This window comes from Prionailurus viverrinus, chromosome A2 (assembly GCF_022837055.1).
Source record: "Prionailurus viverrinus isolate Anna chromosome A2, UM_Priviv_1.0, whole genome shotgun sequence".
In the NCBI taxonomy this organism is placed as follows: Eukaryota; Metazoa; Chordata; class Mammalia; order Carnivora; family Felidae; genus Prionailurus; species Prionailurus viverrinus.
This window is the reverse complement of record NC_062562.1, coordinates 35,392,960-35,415,007: the sequence shown is the minus strand read 5'-3', so window position 1 is coordinate 35,415,007 and position 22,048 is coordinate 35,392,960. Positions and strand designations below refer to the sequence as shown.

Here is a 22,048-nt window from a genome sequence, read left to right as displayed (position 1 = left end):
TCTTTTGGAGGGGAGTCTTGAATACAGAAGAATGGCCTCACAGGCCTTTGTCTGAGTCGATGCTATCAAATCAGGAGGAGATTAAGACAATTGCTGTGAGTGCCACAGGTTCTTTCCAAATGAAGAGAAAAAAAAATAATCGGGAGTGTATTGTTGTCTGTGAATCACAACTTACGGTTTTACTGATAGGCCTGCATTTTGTTTTTCACTTTCATAATATATTTTGTTTAACCCTCATGTCTACACTGTTGCCATTTCCTCGTATAATGAGTCTTAAAGATGATTGGTGGGGCGGGTCTTTCTTTTGTACTCAGGCCCAGTGTGCCTTGTACTCGCAGAGCCCGTCTCATCTACTGAGATGTACTGAGACGTGTTCACTGAAATACTGGATAGGTGTTTCCTAGTGTTCACACATGAGGAAGTAGACATGTGGCAGGAATTTATGCGACGGGTTCCTTCCTCAGCTGCGGCCGGGTGTTAGGAGAGCTCCGTCCTTGTCATCACCTCCATCCTCGGACTGGGAGGCCTTTTGAGTGGGACTTTGTGCACACCGCACTCTGCAGTCTTGACTGAGCATGTACTACGTCCAGCCCCCCTCTCTGGTTTCTCCAGACTTTTCTGTTTTAAACGCCCCTTTCCTCCCAGAGGGTGGACTCTCTCAGCCTAGTTTGGAATCCCGAGTCCCCCATTTCCTTGTCTTGTGCTATTGGGTAAGTAAGTGGAATGATTTCTCTTCTGTACGGATTGAAAGCAAAATAAAACAGAACCGCGTTCTCAGATGATTTCGAGGAGTAAATGAGATGAGAAGTGAACCGACGGGTCCAGTGTTGGGCCCTGGGTATCCATCTGTTAGGTTATTACCACGATGGCCAGATTCTTCAGTTGTCTTCTCCTGAGTTTAGATACAAAGCAATCGGATGTGGCTTTCCATTGCTTTCCAGGGCCCATGAACATTCTTCTAGATTCTCAGATCACACAATGCCTGATCTTAATTTCATATGGCATGATTGGTTATGAATCACTGTGAGCCAAGGCTGATCTTTTCTTAAAGCTGTAAAACATAGGCCTTTGGGGTCCCTTGCCATCCCATCCCTTGCTCCTTGTCTTCTTCCGGGTCCCCTGACTGCTTACTTCCCTATATTACATGCAATAAACTTTGGGCCTCACATAAACCAGACCCTAAAAGTCCTTTGACCCCTTCCCTAACGACTTACAATCTACCAGGAAACCCATCCTCGAATGGCATTGTGATTCATTGCCTGTTAATTCCTGTATCATGTGGTCTGGGTTACGTTTTTCATTTTATTCTTGGGAAATAATGTTTTACCCTTAGGTGACTGTCACAAGGTGGGAATTTTGAGTTCTGGTCTGGTGAGTGGCATGGGTTGGCAAAAGGGGAGTGGACAAAGAGACAGGGCGAGTTGAACTTTGGATCCGTTAAGGCATATTAGATAAGGTGGTCTTGTTCATATACTCATGTATTTGTATCTGTCCCCATCAAAACAGATTTGAGAACGTCTTTAAAAATATTCAGTGAAGTGAAAGATAAAGGGAAGATAAAGAAAACTAAGTGTAAATTAGGCATATAAAACGCATGGTGAAGAGTTCTATTTGCTTATTGGAGGTAGGCTATAAATTTGGCTCGGAGCTTCCTAGTTAGCTAAAGGGAAGAGTGAAATAGAATACACTCTCGGGTGTGCAATGTCCGTAAGATAAGAACCAGTGTTTTTGGTGCCAAGACCCGAGACTTCGACCTTGCAAGTTAGTTCATTAGTTTGCCCCCACACGGAGTGCCTGAGGTAACCCGGTGTTGTGTGTGAGAGGACTTCTTTGGAAAGAGGCCCGACTTCATTGGTGCTCTATTCTCGAGATAGCTGGACAAATTTCATTCTTTGTCTCTCTCGCTCTCTTTTTAAGTTGAAGTGTGCTCGCCACACCGCGTTACATTAATTTCAAGCCTAGATTCATTCTCTTGCCCTTCTAGGTTGAGACCTTCATGTGTACCAAACAAGCAGTTGATAAAATGTTTTGCTAGTTTTTCTTCACTTGAGGGTATAGATAAGGCAATAATTTTCTTGGACCCACAGGTAAGATAGACGCCAGCCCTAGAGAGAATTAATGAAGGGGAAAGGGGAGTTTACCCCCCTTGCTCCCTTAGGCACCAGCTCATTGGTTTGCAAACATTTATTGGTAGCTTGCTGTATGCAGTTGCTGCCTTAGGCTTCAGAACATGAGTTTTTCTTTGGCTCTTTTTTCACCATCCTGCTTCAAGCCGTCACCCTCTCTTGCTTGGACTCCTACAGTAGTCTCTCAGCATCCCCCCCTCCCCCACCACAGGGTGCAGTCTCTACCCAGCAGCTGGAGGGCTCTTTTCCCTAACCCATCTCCTTTTCCTGTCCTGTTTAAAACTCTCACATCGCGTGTGTGGAATCAAATCCCAGCTGCACACTATGATTTGCAAGCTCCCTCATCATTTGCCCCCGGGACTTCTGTGATATCATCTCCAACCCCTCCCTCCCCTAGCTTATTACCCGCCCCCCCCCCCCCCCCCATTCCCGCCACTCCGACTGCTGCTCTGCTGCTGACTACACCAGGTTCCTGCAAGCACATGCTGGTTCTCTATGTAGGATGCGCTTGAAGCCCACATTTTGTCGCTCACCATTGTATCAGAGTCCCCTTCTCAGCAGGCCTTCTCTGGGCACCCAGTCCAGGTAGCTGTGCATCCTCCAAGCCCAGCCAGTCTCTGTAACACTGTTCGCTTTTGTGTTCTTGGTTATACTTACTCCAGTCCACAGTTACCTTATTCACGCTCGTTTGCCTGTTTGTCTCTCTCCCGTGCTGGAACACTAGCTCCAGGACCTTAGCCATCCTCTGTGCACAGTGCCCAACACATGGCCTGCTGCGGGAGAGTTGATCAGAAGTGCTGGTTGGGGTGCCTGGGTGGCTCAGTCGGTTAAGCTCCGACTTCCAGCTCAGGTCATGATCTCGTGGTTCGTGGGTTCCAGCCCTGCTTTGGGCTCTGTGCTGACAGCTCAGAGCCTGGCACCCACTTCGGATTCTGTGTCTCCCTCTTTGCGCCTTCCCCGCTCGTGCTCTGTCTCTTTTTGTCTCTCAAAAATCAATAAAAATGTTAAAAAAATAAAAATAAAATATGTAGAATCTTATGTTTATTTAAGGACATCTTATATTCTGTTTATAAATATGGCTTTATTAAAAAATTAAAACATCTTATTTAACAAAAATGTGGGTCAGTTAACATTAGCACTGTCAAAAGACTTTTTCTTTTCTGCCACAGGAGGGCACTGTTGGCAAACATAAGATGATTTTTAGGTTGAAATTTAATAAAGGTTTAGATTAAGCTCTTAAGAAGCATTTGTCCCACTAATAGATTAAAATGGCCAATATTGTCGGCAGTGGGCATTGCCTTGCCATTAATCCTGTCACGGCTGAGTTTACTGTGTATATATGTCCATGAACTGCATGTTATCTATATCAGAATCGTACTGTGTTTCACCTAGAATGCTCTGTGAGTCATTTTCACATATGGAAGTCACCTTGGCGGGTCTTCTAGTTAAACTCTATTAGTTCACAGGTTCATTTAGGGTCATAGAAGTTAGATGACCGTTCATTTGGGAGTGAAACTAAAGACTTACATTTATTCATTTATTTAACAGAGCATATTTAACACCCATGATGCACTGGACATTATGGTAGAGATTAGGGTACAGGAGAAATACAACATCATCCTTCCCCTCAAGAGGTTTATTCTGGTTGTAAGTGAACAGACCCTGACCCCCACCCCCATCCCCAACCCGTAACCCCACGCCCCAGCCAGGAGTGCAATCGTTAACATAGTAGAGGCACTGTTACCCATCTTTATGTACAACTTATATTATGAATATTCTTTATGTAGACATTAGATCACATCACATAAAAACTTTTACGGTAAAAATTCAAGTGCTTGGCAACTTGTGGGTAGCCTTCACATATTATGTTGGTTATTTATTATGTTAAAATCCTTGGACACTGTTTTGATGATTTGAAAAATGAGAAATGAAAGGAAAATTTCCAATTAAAAAACTGGTCTAATTAAAAGAAATAAACCCTCTGCAGTAAGGATAATTAGGCCTTGAGAGATTTATGGCTAAATTGCCATTACTGTTCCCATTGGTTCAGCCCCAGACCTGGGCGATTTCCCTCGGACAATAAGCTGTAGAGTCATGCTGGGTGTGCCTGAATTCGGTGAGTGCATTTCATTTCATGTAACTTGCCAGTTTGTTTTCTCCGTTTCCTGTATACCGGCTCTGGATGAAACCATTGTCACTTACTGATGATTGCTTTTGTGCTTCTCGTGGTCACTGGAAGGCTGGATTTTTCTTCATTAACAAAATGCACTGTTTGCTCATAATTCTACTAGAAAGGATTGTGTCACTGCCCTTAAGTAAGGATGCTGTGTGGTTTTAAGGAATTTCTCGGTTCTTAAAATGACAGTGTGTGAACCTTATAAAAACACAGCATGTCTGTTTAATTTATTTAAATCATCGCCAACTGGAAGAGCCTTTTTAAAGAACTCTCCACCACCTAATTTAGATGAGATAGTACTGGTAACACTTGAAATTAAAAGGCCGTTTATAAAATGTTTAATATTTAATAGACACAGTTATTGTCTTTAATGGCTCATTTACAACATGCTTTAATATGTTCTAAAATGGTTCAGTAGTAAATTCTTCATAGATGTTTTTAAGCAGGCAATAAAAAAGCAATTTATGACATGTATATACCACATTCTGGCAGAAAAAACGCGCCCACTCTAACATATGACGGTGAACATGCTCTAAATTACTAAGTAATTCCATGCATCGTGTGATAATTATAAATGATAGCCCAGTGGAGGCATCGGACATGTATCCATGTTTGAAATATATTCATGTAAGCATCAATAACCTATTAGATACATTTACCTTCATCAGCACACTCTTAAAAATAGGAAACTCATTAATACTTGTTTCAGAATAAATTTGTCAAGAGAAGGTTTACATCGGCTTTTATGTATTTTTGTGGAAAAGCTGCTTGAAAATTTCTAGAAGACAATTCAATGCGGCTTTGTTATTTAAGCAACTGGAAATGGAAACATCTTTCCTCATTTCTGTCTGAAGAAATGATGAATGAATTTATGTAGGCAACTTCCATTTCAAAATTTCCATTGTTTATCAGACAAGACATCCCTTAGTGGGATCATCTTTTCTCATGTTTTTCACTTACGAAACTGCTCCCCCCCCCTTTTTTAACTCCCCAAACCCAGGTTGCTAATTTATGATGCATTTGTCATTTACATCATCTGCTGTCTTGAATGAGTAGAAATTAGTGTGGTAAAATGATTTATTACAACGTCCAAACTTCTAAGGGTGTCACCTCTTTTATTAGTTGTTGGGAGAATTATGCTAACCTGTTCCCTGATACGGGGGTGGGGGGCTGAGAACCAGAGTTGCCAGGCCCTCCTAGTAGATCCCACCCTGGGAGGTCAGACGAACTGAAGGTGAGTCTGGAAATAGCCAGTTATTGGAAAGTGGCCACTGTGCAGGTGATGCAAGGCAGAACTTGTAACACCATTGGCCAGGCGGGAAAGGGCAGTGCCGTTTGGGACCATTTGCTTTATTATTTTTTTAAATTTAATTATTATTATTTTTTTATTTTAGAGACAGAGAATGAGAGTCAGCAGGGGAGAGGGGCAAGGGGGGAGAGAGAATCCAAAACAGGCTCCGCGCTTAGCGTGAAGCCGACATGGGGCTCGATCCCATGACTCTGTGATCGTGACTTGAGCCGAAATCAAGAGCGAGTTGCTTAACCGACTGAGCCATCCAGGCGCCCCCTGTTTGCTTTGTTATTAAGCGAGAATCTGCTCTGCTGTGTTGTTGCAAAAATGCTTCCAAATTGGAGTTTGTCAGGAAATGAGTCTGGGAGGGTGCATAGACAAAAATCCTCTTTTTTTTCCTTTGGTTTTGTTTCAATGCCGAATTCCTTCATTGAAATCCACAAAAGTAATTTAGCCTTCATGCGGTATGTTCTGGCTCTGGTGTATTTTCTCTGCAATGTTTTAGACAAGTTGTGATCTGCAGTGTGGTTGTCTCCCATCTGTTTGAAAAATGGCAGCTTAAGCATTCAAGGACTTTAGAATTCTTGCATGTTTGGTCTTAATTTGGAAAATGACATAAGACTTTAATAAATCTGCAGCAAATCAGAAGCCTGCAGCAATTCTGAATCTCTGTTTTTCCGCAGCTTTTCCGAGATGAAGCAACATTTATTTAGGGGTTAATAGCAAACACCTTTGGCTCCAAGCCTGGATCTGCTTGCACATTTAGTCCAGTTGCCTACACACATTTTTCCAGGCAGAATTCTCATCTTTAGGATGCTGATCAAGGTCTTGAGTCCCTAAAGAAGATAGATTTATTTTCAGTCTATTTACTAAAGCATGAAAAGAGACTAACACGTTTTGGAAATAATTTCACAGGAACTGGAACAGTAGGTGCCTTGGTACCAGATGGCTTGAATTTGAATCCTAACGTAGCTGCTTGTTGGCTGGGTGACCTTGGGCAAGTCACTTACTGTCTTTATGCCTTACTTTGCTCATCTGTATATCAGGGTATAAATAAATCCTACTAATATTTTATTTGTTAAAAAAATTTTTTTAGTGTTTATTTTCAAGAGAGAGAGAGAGTGACAGAGCGAGCAGGGGAGGGGCAGAGAGAGAGGGAAACACAGAATCCAAAGCAGGCTCCAGGCTCTGAGCTGTCAGCATAGGGCCTGACGTGGGGCTTGAACTCACCAACCGTGAGATCATGACCTGAGCCAAAGTTGGACGCTTAACCAACTGAGCCACCCTGGTGCTCCAATCCTACAAATATTTTATTTTATTTTATTTTTATTTTTATTTTTTTTATTTTTTCAACGTTTTTTTATTTATTTTTGGGACAGAGAGAGACAGAGCATGAACGGGGGAGGGGCAGAGAGAGAGGGAGACACAGAATCGGAAACAGGCTCCAGGCTCTGAGCCATCAGCCCAGAGCCCGACGCGGGGCTCAAACTCACGGACCGTGAGATTGCGACCTGAGCTGAAGTTGGACGCTTAACCAATTGCGCCACCCAGGCGCCCCCCCCAATCCTACAAATATTTTAAAGTGCTTTAACATAGGGCCTGGCACTATGTGAGTGCTTCTGTGGGGGCTTGAGCGGATGCTCAGAGAATTGAATTAACCAGAACATTCCAACTACCAACTCTCCGTGTTGTTTAGGATTGGTAATAAATTCTAAACCACTTTTGTATATCTTATGAATGGAAGGCTTTTAATTAGATATGTCACTTCTTGTGGGCTATGGGCATTGAGGAAGGCACCTGTTGGGATGAGCGCTGGGTGTTGTATGGAAACCAATTTGACAATAAATTATATATACGTATAAAGACATGTAACTTCTTATTTTGACATCATTTCTGACTTAATGAAAAGTTGAAAGAATAGTACAAAGAATGCCTATGTGCCCTTTACCCGGATTCACCAATTGCTTACATTATGCTCATTATTTTTTATATTCATACATTCAGTCTTCTGTGTCTCCCTTCCTTTGCCCTTCCCTCCTTCCCCCTCCCCCCCAGAATCATTTGAAAATGAGGTAGAGGCATTTGCTTTTTATTCTTAAATATTTTAAGGTTTTTTTTTTTAATTTAATTTAATTTAATTTTATTATTATTTTTTTAACGTTTATTTTTGCGACAGAGAGAGACAGAGCATGAACGGGGGAGGGGCAGAGAGAGAGGGAGACACAGAATCGGAAGCAGGCTCCAGGCTCTGAGCCATCAGCCCAGAGCCTGACGCGGGGCTCGAACTCACGGACCGCGAGATCGTGACCTGAGCTGAAGTCGGACGCTTAACCGACTGAGCCACCCAGGCGCCCCAAGGTGTATTTTTTTTAGTAATGACATTCTCTTTCTTATTTATAGTATGATCAAAATCAGGAAACTTAAGGGCTACAACCCTCTAATCTGCAGGCTACATTTAGAAATTGTTAATTGTCGCAATAATGTCATTTATAGCAGTATGTGTGTATGTTGTGTGTATGTGTGTGTAGGCACTTCATCCTGAGGATAGCTTTGTGTGTGTATGTGTGTGTTTCTGGTCCCAAGATCCAGTCAGTGCACCATCAGAATTGCATTTTGTTGCCATGTGCCTCTCCTTTATTTGAAACAATTCCTTAGAATTTTTTTTTTTTTTTTTTGGTCTTTCATGACCTTGATACTTTCAAAAGCAATTACATTTTAGAGTGTCCCTCAAATTTGAGTTAGTCTGATTTTGCGTCGTGATTAGATCTTGCTGTAAGGTCATTGTGTCTTCCAATTCTAAAAGGAACTGTGATATATCATCCCTGTAAATTTGTAGACTGGAAAGCTGAGAAGGAACTTGATGCTATCCAGATTGACATGTGTGGAGTGAGGCGGGTGTAGCAAAACCAACACAGATATTCTGAGGCTGCTTATCTACAAGTAAATGACTATTTCAAAAGAATAATCCCCTTAGGGAATTCGCCCTACTCATGGTGGGGGCAAATAGATCCAGAGAAAAGAGAAAGGGAAAACCTCACTATTTCCTTGATAAGAAATCAAGTGTAGGCAGAATTTTTTCCTGTGTACAACAGAAATAAATTAAACATCTGAAGAATGGTCTCCTGTGGCTGGAAACCTCCAAGTTTCTTGGTACCAGGAAGCATAAATAGGCACTCTCTGCTCCTTTGTTGGAAGAGAGTGACTATCCCTACGCAGTACTAACACATGAGGGAAAAGATGAAAAATGTACCCGACATCTAAATGCCAAGTGTTTTAAGTTCATTCTGAGAATGATGGGGCGCACGAAAACATTTTTTTTTTTTAAGTCAAGACATGGGCAGTGTCTTTCATCATGGAAAACATGGAATCTCTTTAAAAACAAACACGTTTGGAAGCAGATGGGTAGAAAGGACTGTACTATGGCTGGAAAACAACAGAGAAAAGAAATGACTAGAAGTAAATGCTTTTGGTGCCATGTGCGAAATTATTCATGCTCTTGATTGCACTCAAGTTTGGAAGTAACAAGAAAGAGTTAATCCTTTGAAGCCAGCGCCTAGGGTACACCCTGGGAAAATCTGACTGAATGAGTTACTGTCCAGCCTAAAATTAAACTCCTGGCTCCTTGTCTGGCATACGAACGATGAGATCACATTTCTTTTCACTGATGGGTCCATTTTTTAATGAATTGAAAAGAAGAATCCCCAGTGGTTCCTTTTGTGTGAAGAAAACAAGATAAATATTAGCTAGGAAAGGTCATTTTGGTTTCCAATATGTGCGAAGTTCATTATGATGGATTCTGATAAATTATACTGTGTATTTCTTTCCGATAACAGAAGGTCACACTGTGCCCTTGGGTGGACATCAGGACAAACATACTTAATAAAGTTGGAGGATGTGGGACATGAACAGTTTCCAGGATTTTTTCCCCCAAATACCTTATATTTGTGCAGTTATTCAAAGTCTCTTTCCTCTTGTTGAGCTGTTCACTCAAGGCCGACTCTCTTTCCTTAAGCCCCAAAGGGGTGGGTCTGTGTTCTTCAGTCAAACATGTAATTACCGTTAGGGGCGTCTAAAGAAGAGAAAAGGCTCACTTGTGCTTTGTGGCGGGTTTGTAACAGGTTCAGTGTGATTCTAAAGTAACTAGACTGTGTTGCAGTGAACATTTTTATCTCATGTTTGCAACTGTAATATTTACTGATGCACATCGTCATTTTTCTCTGATCTCCACCACTGGAAGGGATGCCTTTAACTTAGCAATGTTAAATATGGTGTAGTTTTGGGGCGCCTGGGTGGCTTACTTGGTTGAGCATCCGACTGTTGATTTCAGCTCAGGTCATGATCTCATGGTTCGTGGGACTGATCTGCTTTGGGATCTGTGCTGACAGTGTGGATCCTGCTTGAGATTCTCCCTCTCACTCTGCCCCTCTCCTGTACTCGCTCTCTCTCTCAAAATGAATAAATAAACTTAAAAAAAAAATGGCGTAGTTTCAAGGTCCACTTCCCCCCCCACCCCTTTGACATGTCTTTGGTTTGGGATCATCTGAATCCTTGCAAAAATGTTTCGCTGAGTGGAAAAGTCCTTTGAGGTCTGTGCATTAAAGGACCGTGTTGGATGTCAATTAGGGAATTAACAAGTGTTCTTTGTATTTTGGTGTAATGGTTTATTTTGGAAAGACGTTTACCCTCTTCCTCCCGTTAACATTTTTCGAAAAGGATCCTCACAGATTGTCTAGCAACATTTTTAGGTTTATGCCACACAAAGCTAGGAATTCAGATCTTCATGCTGGCTTTTCTTTCTTTCTTTTTTTTTTTTTTTTTTTTTTTTGGCATTTTTTTTTAATAAGAAATTTATTGTCAAATTGGTTTCCATACAACACCTAGTGCTCATCCCAACAGGTGCCCTCCTCAGTACTCATCACCCACCCTCCCCACCCTCCCACCCCCCATCAACCCTCAGTTTGTTCTCCGTTTTTAAGAGTCTCTTATGTTTTGGCTCCCTCTCTCTCTAACTTTTTTTTTTTTTTCCTTCCCCTCCCCCCATGGTCTTCTGTTAAGTTTCTCAGGATCCACAGAAGAGTGAAAACATATGGTATCTGTCTTTCTCTGTATGACTTATTTCAGTTAGCATAACACTCTCCAGTTCCATCCACATTGCTACAAAAGGCGATATTTCATTCTTTCTCATTGCCACATAGTATTCCGTTGTGTATATAAACCACAATTTCTTTATCCATTCATCAGTTGATGGACGTGCTGGCTTTTCCACTGCACTGTGAGCTTGGGCAAGTTGTGGAACTCTTGGAATGGGCCATCTCCCACTTCATTTTCATCCCAATGTTAAAGAAATGGGGAGAATGGAATTTTGCATCATGAATGGTTTGGGATCCTCCATCAAATTTTGAATGCCTTTGCTGCTGAGAGAACTTTTCCTTTAAAATTGTGTTCTGGTAACCACATCTGTGGCTAGTGAGTGTAGGATTCTGTATCCTTTCCCCCTTGTGTGTTAGGACACTTTACAAATATAGATGCATTCCGTTGCCTACCACAGTCCTGCAACTGCAGATTTCACTGTAGAAAACAGTATTTTGCTACCGGAAATCTGTATCCTTTCAACATTAGAATGCTAATGCCTTGCCATCTTTTTTGTTTCTTAAATAGGTCTTCCCAAGCTAAGATAATTTTTTGGAACTGCAGAAATTGTTGGCGATAGCTACAAATGGGAATTTGGAGTTGGTCTGAAATTCATCTTGAAATAATTGTGTTTGACTGGAACCATATCTTATGAAGTCACCAAGGTAAAATGATTTTAACAGACACCTAGAGATGGTTTCTTTATGAAGCATTGAGGATTTAGCGAAACGGAGTATCTGAGAGTTGATGATCCTTTATAAAAGGTTTCTTTTACATTGAATTTTTGGGTATTTTGGGAATCCAAGTTTTTCAAATTTTAGCTCTCATTTTTGAAACCATTTCCATCTCTAAAGCAGTGTCTTGGCTACTTGGTAGGGTGACAGGCGAAATTTTAAAGATAAGCCAATTTTGTTATACTTTTGAACAAAATGTTCAATGTGGAAGAAATTGAAGTTGAAATATTAGGGTAGATGTAGTAGGTCAGAAATCTTTTTACTGGGGGTCTGGTTTATTGACTAAAATAAAGAAAGACTGTTGAATGTTCACTCATCCCCAGGCCTTTTTCCAGACAGCGACAGCTGTTGTTAAGTAAATACCTGTTCTAGGCACCGAAACGTCTCCCAGGAACCTGCTACATAGAATTGTCCTTATAAGAAAATGGATCAGGGATCATCCCCTAGGATTGGAGTGGGTGCCCTTGAGGCTTTGGCATTGGGGTCTGTTGTTGGGATCCAACCAGGTAAACAGAAAAGGCATTCTGATAATGTTGGACAGAGGGAATTGAATTCAGGGAATATATGTAAAGGGGGAGTCAGAGAAGTCAAGCAGAAGGTGTGGAGGCAGCCCAGGGATAGGGAACAGTGGGAAGCTACTACCATCCAAGGCTCGTAGAACAGGAAGGAAGTCGTGTTTGCCAGCACCTGGGAAGGAAGTTGTGTTTGCCAGCACCTGGGGGAAGGGACCCTCGGTGGGAGCTAGAACCATAATGGGCCTTCTGGCAGGAACTGGCACCATGGAAGAGAAATGACCCCTCCATAGATCCTGCCCAAATTGGAGAAGGTGGGGAGAAATACCCCTATCCTTTTTTTTCACTCTCCAGGCTCTAGGTACCATCTCCTATTGGTTAAAGCCAGCTGATTCAGGGGCCTGGAAATCGCATCCGGTAGGAGTGACCCAGTGGAAGGGAAGAGAATGGATCTTAGGTCAAAACAGGCTCTGGCAGGGAGAGCCTTCATGTATGAAACCACTTCCTGTGACATTTAAACAAGCATGGTGTTGTCTCTTTATAGCTCTGAGGATGAGTCTTCTCTTGAGGATGACTCCCCAGCCCCACAAAGTAAATGAGGTATATTCCATGTGCTGTCTTCTGTTTGAAGACGGATAGTAGTGGACACTACAATGCCCCCCCAGATCCCCCTTTAGGAATGAAGGATTTATTCCCTCACTGTTGGGAGTGCTGCGGAAGGTGGCCTACAGCTTCTTTGAATTATCCTCAATTCAAAGAGCCCCCTTGCCTAAAATTACCCCCCTTTTTAGGGGTGGCTCATATCCAGTGATGGACCAACATGGAAAAGGTGTGGCCCTTCATGCCAGCTTGGGACCACTGAGAACGGGCATCTCAGCTGTGGAATTCTCTACTGGGTTATCTGAGGCCTTTTCCTCCTTCTGTCCTGCCTTCTCCCCTCCCTTTGCCTTCCTCCTCTGTAGGTGATAACCCTAGAGCACCCCTCAATTAATTCTCTGCTCAAGCAATTCCCAACCTTGATACTCAGAGAATCTCAAATATACTCTCCAAATTTGGTAAGACCCATTCAGACAAGTTTAGGTGATAAAGAGACTGATAAACAGATGGAAACCAGATTTCACTTGTACATTAGGTAGGAGAGGTTATAGTTCACCTGAAAGACCCAATCTGAATTTGGAGACTGAATTGGGTGGGACTTAGTGGTTAGAGACAGGGGAGCCAAGCCACAAAGCCGAAGAAAAGTCTTTAATGATACTGAGTGGAAGGTAAAGAATTAAGAAGCCAACGGGCATCTGGAAATTGGATTAAGAATAAGAAGGTAGGGAGGTGGGGCGCCTGGGTGGCTCAGTCGGTTAAGTGTCCCACTTCAGCTCAGTTCCTGATCTCACAGTTTATGAGTTTGAGCCCCGCGTCGGGCTCTGTGCTGACCTCTCAGAGCCTGGAGCCTGCTTCAGATTCTGTGTCTCCCTCTCTCTCTCTGCCCCTCCCCTGCTCACACTCTGTCTCTTTCTGTCTCTCAAAAATAAGTAAACATTAAAATTAAAGAAGAAAAAAGAATAAGAAGGTGAGTTTCAGAACCAGGTTGACTCTGATGGGTTTATTTACAAGGAGAGAGAGCAGTTCATACTTGAAATTCTCAGCAATGTGACTCACATCTCAGAGAATGGATCGTGGATACACAGACTGGGCAGGGGGGGATTCTGGTCTTCAGGTCAGTCTGGTACCTCTGAGGAATGCCAGCTGAAGGAAAGGATAGTGAGGGAGAGCACGTTCCCTTTGGGTAACATTTTCCTCGGAGTTGAGAGCAGGTCCTGGCTGTTAGCAAGAACACAAGGACCTCAATTATATGGGCCCAGGGAAATGGATTTTGCTGATAACACACAGTTGCTTGGACATCATGCTTTCCCCAGTTGAGCCTCTAGGTGAGGACATGCCCAGAAGACATTTTGATTTCTGTCCTGTGAGTCCCTGGGCCGAGGACCTGGCTAGCATGTGCCAGACTTCTGACTTAAGTGCCCTGTGAGATAATAGGTCCAGTGTCATTTTAAACTGCAGAGTGTAGCAGTTTGTTATGCAGAAACAGAACACTAATACCCCATTTATCTGATTCCTTAAAATTCTCCCTTTTGGGGTCACTAATTGCTGCCAACTGGAAGCCAAAGTGCCTGATCCAGCCTGCAAATGTGTTTTACTTGGTCTGTTCTGCACTCTGTGTTTAAAATAAGACAAATGGAGTTAGTTGCCAACATATAAAACGTGCTGATCGCATACCAGAGTCCATCTTCTCTTGAAAAGTTAGTCCTGGCCTCCCTGGGCTCACATTTCTGGGCTACAGTAACAGTCCGGGGTGGCAGCTGCTGTCCCTAGCTAGGCCTCCCCACTCTCTGCCACTCCCAGTGCCTCGGGTCTCGCCAGCCTACGCCCTCACTTGCAGGCATTTGAATTGTTGACACTTGGGTTAGAGCTTTTGTAACAATTAGGTCAGTAACTAATATTGGAGTTAGCAACTGGAATTAAAAAAAAAATTTAATGTTTATTGTATTTTATTTTTTTATTAAACAAAATTTTTTAAACATGTATTTATTTTTTGAGAGACAGAGACAGAGAATGAGCAGCGGAGGGACAGAGAGAGAGACACAGATTCTGAAGCAGGCTCCAGGCTCTGAGCTGTAAGCACAGAGCCTGATGCGGGCCTCAAACTCACAAACTGTGAGATCAGGAACTGACCTGAAGTGGGACACTTAACCGACTGAGCCACCCAGGCGCCCCTGTTTATTTTATTTTTGAGACAGAGCATGAGCAGGGGAGGGGCAGAGAGAGAGACACAGAATCTGAAGCAGGCTCCAGGCACTGAGCTGTCAGCATGGAGCTCGACACGGGGCTGAAACTTGTCAACCACAAGATCATGACCTGAGCCAAAGTCAGACACTCAACTGACTAAGCCCTCCAGGCACCCCACAACTGGAATTTTAAAACACGATGGGTTGGGACAGAGCACTTTGCCCACAAATTCCACAAATACGGAATTTTGAAACTACATGCTTTCCCCAGTTAGTAATAAATTAATAATCAATTCCCTAAAATGATAATGTAATTAATTACAGTTGATTCTTGAACAACACGAGGGTTGGGGCACTCGAGCCCTCCAAAAGTTAACTACTAAGAGCTTGCTGTTGACTGGGGCACCTGGCTGGCTCAGTTCGTTAACAGTCCGACCTCAGCTCAGGTCATGATCTCATAGCTTGTGAGTTCAAGCTCCATGTTAGGCCCTGTGCCGACAGCTCAGAGCCTGGAGCCTGCTTCGGAATCTGTGTCTCCCTCTCTCTCTCTGCCCCTCCCCTGTTCGTGCGCTCTCTCTCCCTCTCCCTCTCTCTCTCTGTCTCAAACATAAGTAATAAAACATTAAAAAAAAAAAAAAGAGCCTATTGTTGACTGGAACACTTACAATAAACAGATGGGAGAGATAGGAGATGGGGCTTTGAGAAATGAAGGCATGTGTAGGGCCTTTACAGCAGAGAGACTTGATGTCCCCATGTTAGTTTAGAATGCTCAGGATTTCCAAGGCGACGGGCAAAACAAAGTCAACACTTGGTGCCTTTTTAATGCCGAGTTGTTCAAAGATGATACTGGAACCTTGCCTTCCCCTGGCTGCTTCAAAGGCAGACGGTGTCTCCTGTCAATGAGGAGGATGATACCTTTTCAACAAGATCTGTGTGGCTGAACTGGGAGACGCCAAGAGAGAAGGGTGGGGATAGAACCTGTTCTCTGGAGTATGATTTGGATGCTAGGTGCCCAAGGCGGTGCTTTCCCTCAAGCACAGACTCGGAGCTCTGGCTGAGGTGATGCTGGTGGTCATGGGATCTTGACCCTTCCTTCCAGAGCTTCAGGAATTTCATCTCTAGTGAGGCAAACCGGAAGCCAAGCCCATGGGCCTGTCTTTACTGTCTGTCCGTGAGTGTTGATACATGAACTATGTATATGAAGGGGATTCCTTTGATCCACTCCAGTGAATGATATCAGGGACAACATGACTCATGTGCCTAATACCACTGGAGTTTCACATGCCAACCTCTCTGACTTTTGCTTGAAAAAGTTAATTAAAAAAATTTGAAACAAGTCGATCATGTTCTATCTAATGTCCTCGTCATGTCAAAAAGGGCAGGAAATTAGGGAGATGTCAGCCATCCTTCAATTAAAAAGAAAATTGGGGGATGGGGCACCTGGGTGGCTCATTTGGTTGAGCATTACACTCTTGATTTAGGCTCTGGTCATGATCCCAGTGTCCCAGGGTCATGGGATTGAACCTTGTGTTGGGCTCTGTGCTGAGTGTGGAGCCTCTTAAGATATTTTCTCTCTCTCTCTCTCTCTCTCTCTCTCTGCCCCTTTCCCCCAGCTTATGTGTATGCTCTCTCTTTCTCGAAAGAAAGAAAAGAAAAGAACATTGTGGGGGGAGAATGCATTTTTGATACCTTCTTTTAATTTCTTCTGGGTTTTTTTTTTGAGAATAGTAGACTATACATCCGCATGAACTTGTCTTTGAGCAACTGTTTTGATATTGTCCATTCATATGAACCTAGGTTTATTTATCTTCCCAGCTTTATTGAAATATAATTGATACATAACCTTGTATGTGTTTAAGGTATACAGTGTGTTGATTTGATAAATATATATAAATTGCAAAATGGTGACCACCATAGTATTGGCTATCATCTCCATCCTGTCACATAATTACCATTTCTTTTTTGTAATGAGAACATTTAAGATCTACTCTTAGCAACGTTTAAGTATATGATAAAGTATTGTTAGCTGTAATCACCATGCTGTACCTTAGGCCCCTGAACTTACTAATCTTGTAACTGAAAAATTGTACCATTTGAACAATATCACTCCCATTTTTCTGCCCTCCCAACCTTTGCTAACTACAATGTTTCTCTGAGTGGCTTTTTTAGATTCCATATATAAGTGTTATCAAATAGGATTGGCCTTTTTCTGTGTGACTTATTTCCCTTAGCATAATGTCCTCAAAATCGATCTGAATTGTTGCAAATGACAGGATTCCGTTTTTTTTCATGGCTGAATAATATGCCATCATACATATATACCACATCTTCTTTATCTTTTCATCTGTTTTTATTTTATATGTACCTATTCTTGCCCATATTCCCACCAAACTTTGAGGCTGATAATCATATATTAATATGTATATATAGTATGTAGCCAGGAGAGAACTCTCAGGCTGAGTATGACAATTTCCGTGGTTTCTTTGAAATGCAGAAACCGTGGCTATTTTATTGGAATCCACCTTTAAGTATGTCACTTTCTCATTTCATGATATAAAATAGTATATATACCCCCATGTTCTATCAGGACAAGTCAAGCTATACACTGGGGCTTCATAAATAGACTTAGCAGTTGTGAAAGTTTTTTTTTAAAATGGTTAGTTTTGCAAGACAGAGCGTGAGCGGGGTAGGCGGGGGTAGAGAGAGCAGGAGACCCAGAATCTGGAGCAGGCTCCAGGCTCTGAGCTGCCAGCACAGAGACTGATGCAGGGCTCGAACCCATATGCTGTGAGATGGTGGCCTGAGCCACTTAACCGACTGAGCCACCCAGGTGGCCCTAAATAGACTTCTCACTGAAGCACATTGCTAACATGAAAACTTGTAATTACAAAAAGTGTTCATTGCACATTGAGTTAATATGTGGTGCAAATCAGATGTAATTGGCCTTCACTTTCCTTGGGGGGAGAAGAAGTCCAGCACTGAATATGTCCTGCAGCTTTCTCCCAGTTCCCTCCAGAGCCTGTTGGCATGTTTGCCCCAGGGCCTCACCTCACTGAGCTCTCGCTGACTTTGTGTCCTGCTTTCTCTCCAGGATGAGAGTCTATGCTAAGTCAGTGTTACTGTCACACTGGCTCTTTCTGGCCTATGTGTTAATGGTGTGCTGTAAGCTGATGTCCGCCTCGAGCCAGCACCTCCGGGGACACGCAGGTAAGCCCTTTAAGCTCATGATATGCCACTGAGATCAATTAATAAAACCCTTGCAAACGTCAGAGCCCATGTTTGAGACACAGGTAATTGACAAGAGCTTTTGATGGTGTATAAATAACGGGAGAAAGCATGAAATAATCAGAGCAAAGCAGTTCAGTGGTGTGGTGTTTAAAGAATGTTGTTGCAGACATTTTTTAAAGATGTTTTCCAGGTTTGTTCCTTTTCCTTTCTTGAGTACATTTCCATTCTTACAGTGGTTTTTCTCAAAGAATCCCAGAGAGCCAGCAGCACTTTCTTTGTGCATGTATTACTGCTGTAGCTTCCTTTGAAGGCGGAACATCTTTATTGGTAAACTTAAACACTTCCAGGGCTAGAGCGAAGCTTTCAGATAATCTAAGACCTTTTCAACATGTGTGGAGAAACGATGGTGAAGGGTTTAAAAAAATGAAGAAGAAAGGAAAGAAAAAAGCAGTGGTAGCTTTTGTATGGGACCTAAAATAAAACGTGTCTAAAGTTTTAGAGTATCATCCTCATAATTTCTAGTGAGACCCTGGTCTATACTTTGCTTATTTCTAAAAAAAGATGAAAATAATCAGTTAAGTATCTGTGTGTGGCTGTGCAGGTGCATGTGTGTGTTTGTGTGTTTGCCCCCATTCCCCTTTCCTTGTTACATCTACATTGAAAGGGGTACATACTTGGAAAGCCCACAGTGAATTGTGTTTTCCTGAGTAATTCACGTTTGTGGACTTATTGCCAGGTAATTAATTTACTGTCTTTGCTTCCATAGTTTGAGGCGTGGCAATGCCAGGCTTGCTTTGACGGCTTAGTGAAAAAGTGAATATTGAACCCTTAAACCACGTATAGGTCAGAATCGTGAATTCTCTCCCACAGGTCTTGTGTGTAGAGTTTATCAGATATCCCTACCTTCATATGTGTAACAGGTTGTGCGTTCCACTCTGTTATTCTGGTATTTAAAGGTTAAGACATAATTTTAGGCTTCAGATGAGTTTAAAAATCTCTCACGACTCAATTTTCCCTTCTCAAGTGAGAGTTCAGAGAAGAAGGGAAAAATAATTGAAATTTTAATGAATCAGCATAAAATCAATACCATTTGGCTGCTGTGAAGTGCCTACAGCTAGCTGGTCATTGCACTGTGTGTCTTTTGATGAGCTTGTTCTCAGGGATAGAGTGTGTGAAGTCATTAGTCTTATCTGTTTAATTCGTATCTCTTTTCTTGGGTGGAGGTTGAGAGGGTAGCAGTCAGGCAAACCTTTCAATAGGGCAGGTTATCAAGAACAGATTTCCAGACATCCAGGAACTCAGCTTGCGACACTGTGTTGGAAAGTGATTAAAAGTTGAAGGAAACAGAGGATGTGACAGAACCTTCAGTTTTTATCCATGTGGCAATCCTCATGTCTTTGAATTTAGAAAAGGTGCAACCATAGGGATACATATAAATTAAGATTAGAATTATATACACAAGAAGTAGGGACAGGATCTTCCATATGAGCAAAGACTCAACAGCAATCAGGACAGCAAGAAGTCAGAGCAAAGCCTTGGCAAATTCTGCTAAGGAAATGAAATTTTCTTTTTTTAAAAAAAATTTTTTTTTCAACGTTTATTTATTTTTGGGACAGAGAGAGACAGAGCATGAACGGGGGAGGGGCAGAGAGAGAGGGAGACACAGAATCGGAAACAGGCTCCAGGCTCTGAGCCATCAGCCCAGAGCCCGACGCGGGGCTCGAACTCCCGGACCGCGAGATCGTGACCTGGCTGAAGTCGGACGCTTAACCGACTGCGCCACCCAGGCGCCCCTAAGGAAATGAAATTTTCATTCCTAGGTGATTTTATTTGGATTCTCAGAACGTGCTTCTTGGCTTTTGGGGGCTTCCTCCATCTTTGTGACTTAAATCCCTCTCACCACTTGTCTAAACAACCATCAAAGGAGCCAGGACTGGTTCCCTCCTGCAGGGGGCTCTGTTCTCTTATTCTTTTACCGTGTGTGTGTGTGTGTGTGTGTGTGTGTGTGTGTGTGTGTGTGTGTGTGTGTGTTAGTGCACGCACGTGCGTGTGTGTTAGATATAGAAAGAGATTTCTTATGATGTATTGGCTCACATAACTGTGTAGGCTGAAATGTTCCATGATCTGTAAGGTGGAGGGATTGGATGAGGCTCTGACACATTGGGCAGTGGCATCTACTCAGTCCGCCAATTTAAATGCTAATCGCTTCCAGAAACACCTTTACAGACACACCCAGAAATAATATTTTTTAAAAACTATTTATTTTGAGAGAGAGCGAGTGAGTGTAAGCAAGTGGGGGAGGGGCAGAGAGAGAGAGAGAAAGAGAGAAAATCCCAAGTAGGCTCTGTGCTGTCATCATGGAGCCCAACCACGAGACCAACCATGAGACCATGACCTGGCCCGAAATCGAGAGTTGGGGGCTTACCCATCTGAGCCACCCATGTGCTTCAAGACACGCCCAGAAATAATGTTTAATCAGGTGTCTGGGCATCCCGTGGCCCAATCCAGCTGATACATAAAATTAATCATTAACAACTATCCTTCCGGAAAAAAAAGAATGTGTATACCAGTATGTGTGTATGCACTTACATATTATTGTGCTCCTTGTTTTGATTTTTTCCCCATTTAACAATAGAGTTTGTAGATTTTTTTACGTGAGTGCTTATAGATCTATTACTCTCTGTCACACTGCTTAGTCCTCTATGGTATGGATGTGCCATAAATGATTTGACCACTCCCAATTTTGTGGACACTTGGCTTCTTACCATATTTATACAACTGTGTATGTTCCAACTTCAGATGAATTCCTAGTAGTGAGATATTGAGTTAAAGTGCATGTAAATGCATTAGTGAGAGTAGCCTAATTGCTGTAACCAAAAGACCAAGTACACAGAATGGCTCAACAAATGGAAGTTTGGTTTTTGCTTATAAGTCTTGGGGGTAGGAGGTAACTACGTCAGCTGGGTGATCATTCTGCACTGCAGTCTCTTTAGAACCGACAGTGGATGGAAGTACTATCATTTTCAAATTGTGGCATCCCAGGTTGTCCTAGAGTGGCCTCTATTCCAGTCACCTGGGAAGGGAGATGTGCAGGGAAAATTCACCTGAGAGGTGTTAATGGGGTGGCCTAGAGGAGGGCTGCATCACTTGCACCGTCCTGCCATTGGCTAGAGCAAGTGGGGGAGGGGCAGAGAAAAAAAGAGAGAAAATCCCAAGTAGGCTCTATGCTGTCGTCATGGAGCCCAACTCTTACTCTATCTCACCAACCATGAGACCATGACCTGGCCCGAAATCGAGAGTTGGGGGCTTACCCGACTGAGCCACCCGTATGCTTCAAGACACGCCCAGAAATAATGCTTAATCAGGTATCTGGGCATCCCATGGCCCAATCCAGCTGATACATAAAATTAATCATTAACAACTATACTTCCAGAAAAAAAAGACTGTGTATACCAGTATGTGTGTATACCAGAGGCCCATAACCACACCTTACTGCAGAGCAACTGGGAAACACTTTAGCTGCGGGTGCAGGGAGACTAGCAGAACCTGAATTTTGGTGAGTATTCAGCTTTTGACCCAGCACGTTAATGTTTTAGTAGTGCCAAAGTGCCCTTCGAAACTTTTGGACTTATTTATACTTCCACTAACAGTAATTGTGTGGTCATGCCCATTTCCCCAAACCCTTGTCAGCACTTGGTGCTTCAAGTTTTTTTTTTTTTTTTACATTTATTTATTATTGAGAGAGAGTCACAGAGCGTGAGCATAGGAGTGGTAGAGAGAGGGGGAGACACAGAATCTGAAGCAGGCTCCAGACTCTGAGCTGTCAGCACAGAGCTCGGGGCTCAAACTCACTAACTGCGAGATCATGACCTGAGCCGAAGTCAGTCGCTTAACCAACTGAGCCACCCAGGCGCCCCATTGGTGCTATGAGGTTTTAATTTTTCACCAACTTGTGGGTTGTATGGGCTTGCATCTGTTTTTGACTGACAACTCAGTGTGCTGGTGAACTGTTTGTTTTTATTTGAGCTACTGTATTCTTTTTCCACTTTTCTTTTGGCTCTCGTGATTGTT

At 42.7% G+C, this 22,048-nt stretch overlaps 1 protein-coding gene across 5 annotated transcripts in view; it reads left to right on the top strand.

Annotated features, from left to right (window-relative positions):
- Nucleotides 1-22,048, top strand: part of TAFA4 (TAFA chemokine like family member 4) — a 176,697-nt gene that overhangs the window by 34,751 nt on the left and 119,898 nt on the right. For 2 of the 5 annotated variants that reach the window (XM_047849063.1, XM_047849069.1), the window contains exons 2-3: nt 11,252-11,388; nt 17,841-17,956. In XM_047849063.1, coding sequence (XP_047705019.1) covers nt 11,375-11,388; nt 17,841-17,956 — 130 coding nt within the window. In that variant the 5' untranslated portion in view covers nt 11,252-11,374. Of the gene's footprint in view, nt 1-11,251; nt 11,389-15,572; nt 15,921-17,840; nt 17,957-22,048 lie in introns of those variants that run through there. The other 3 variants (XM_047849067.1, XM_047849066.1, XM_047849064.1) reach the window with 3 other exon arrangements.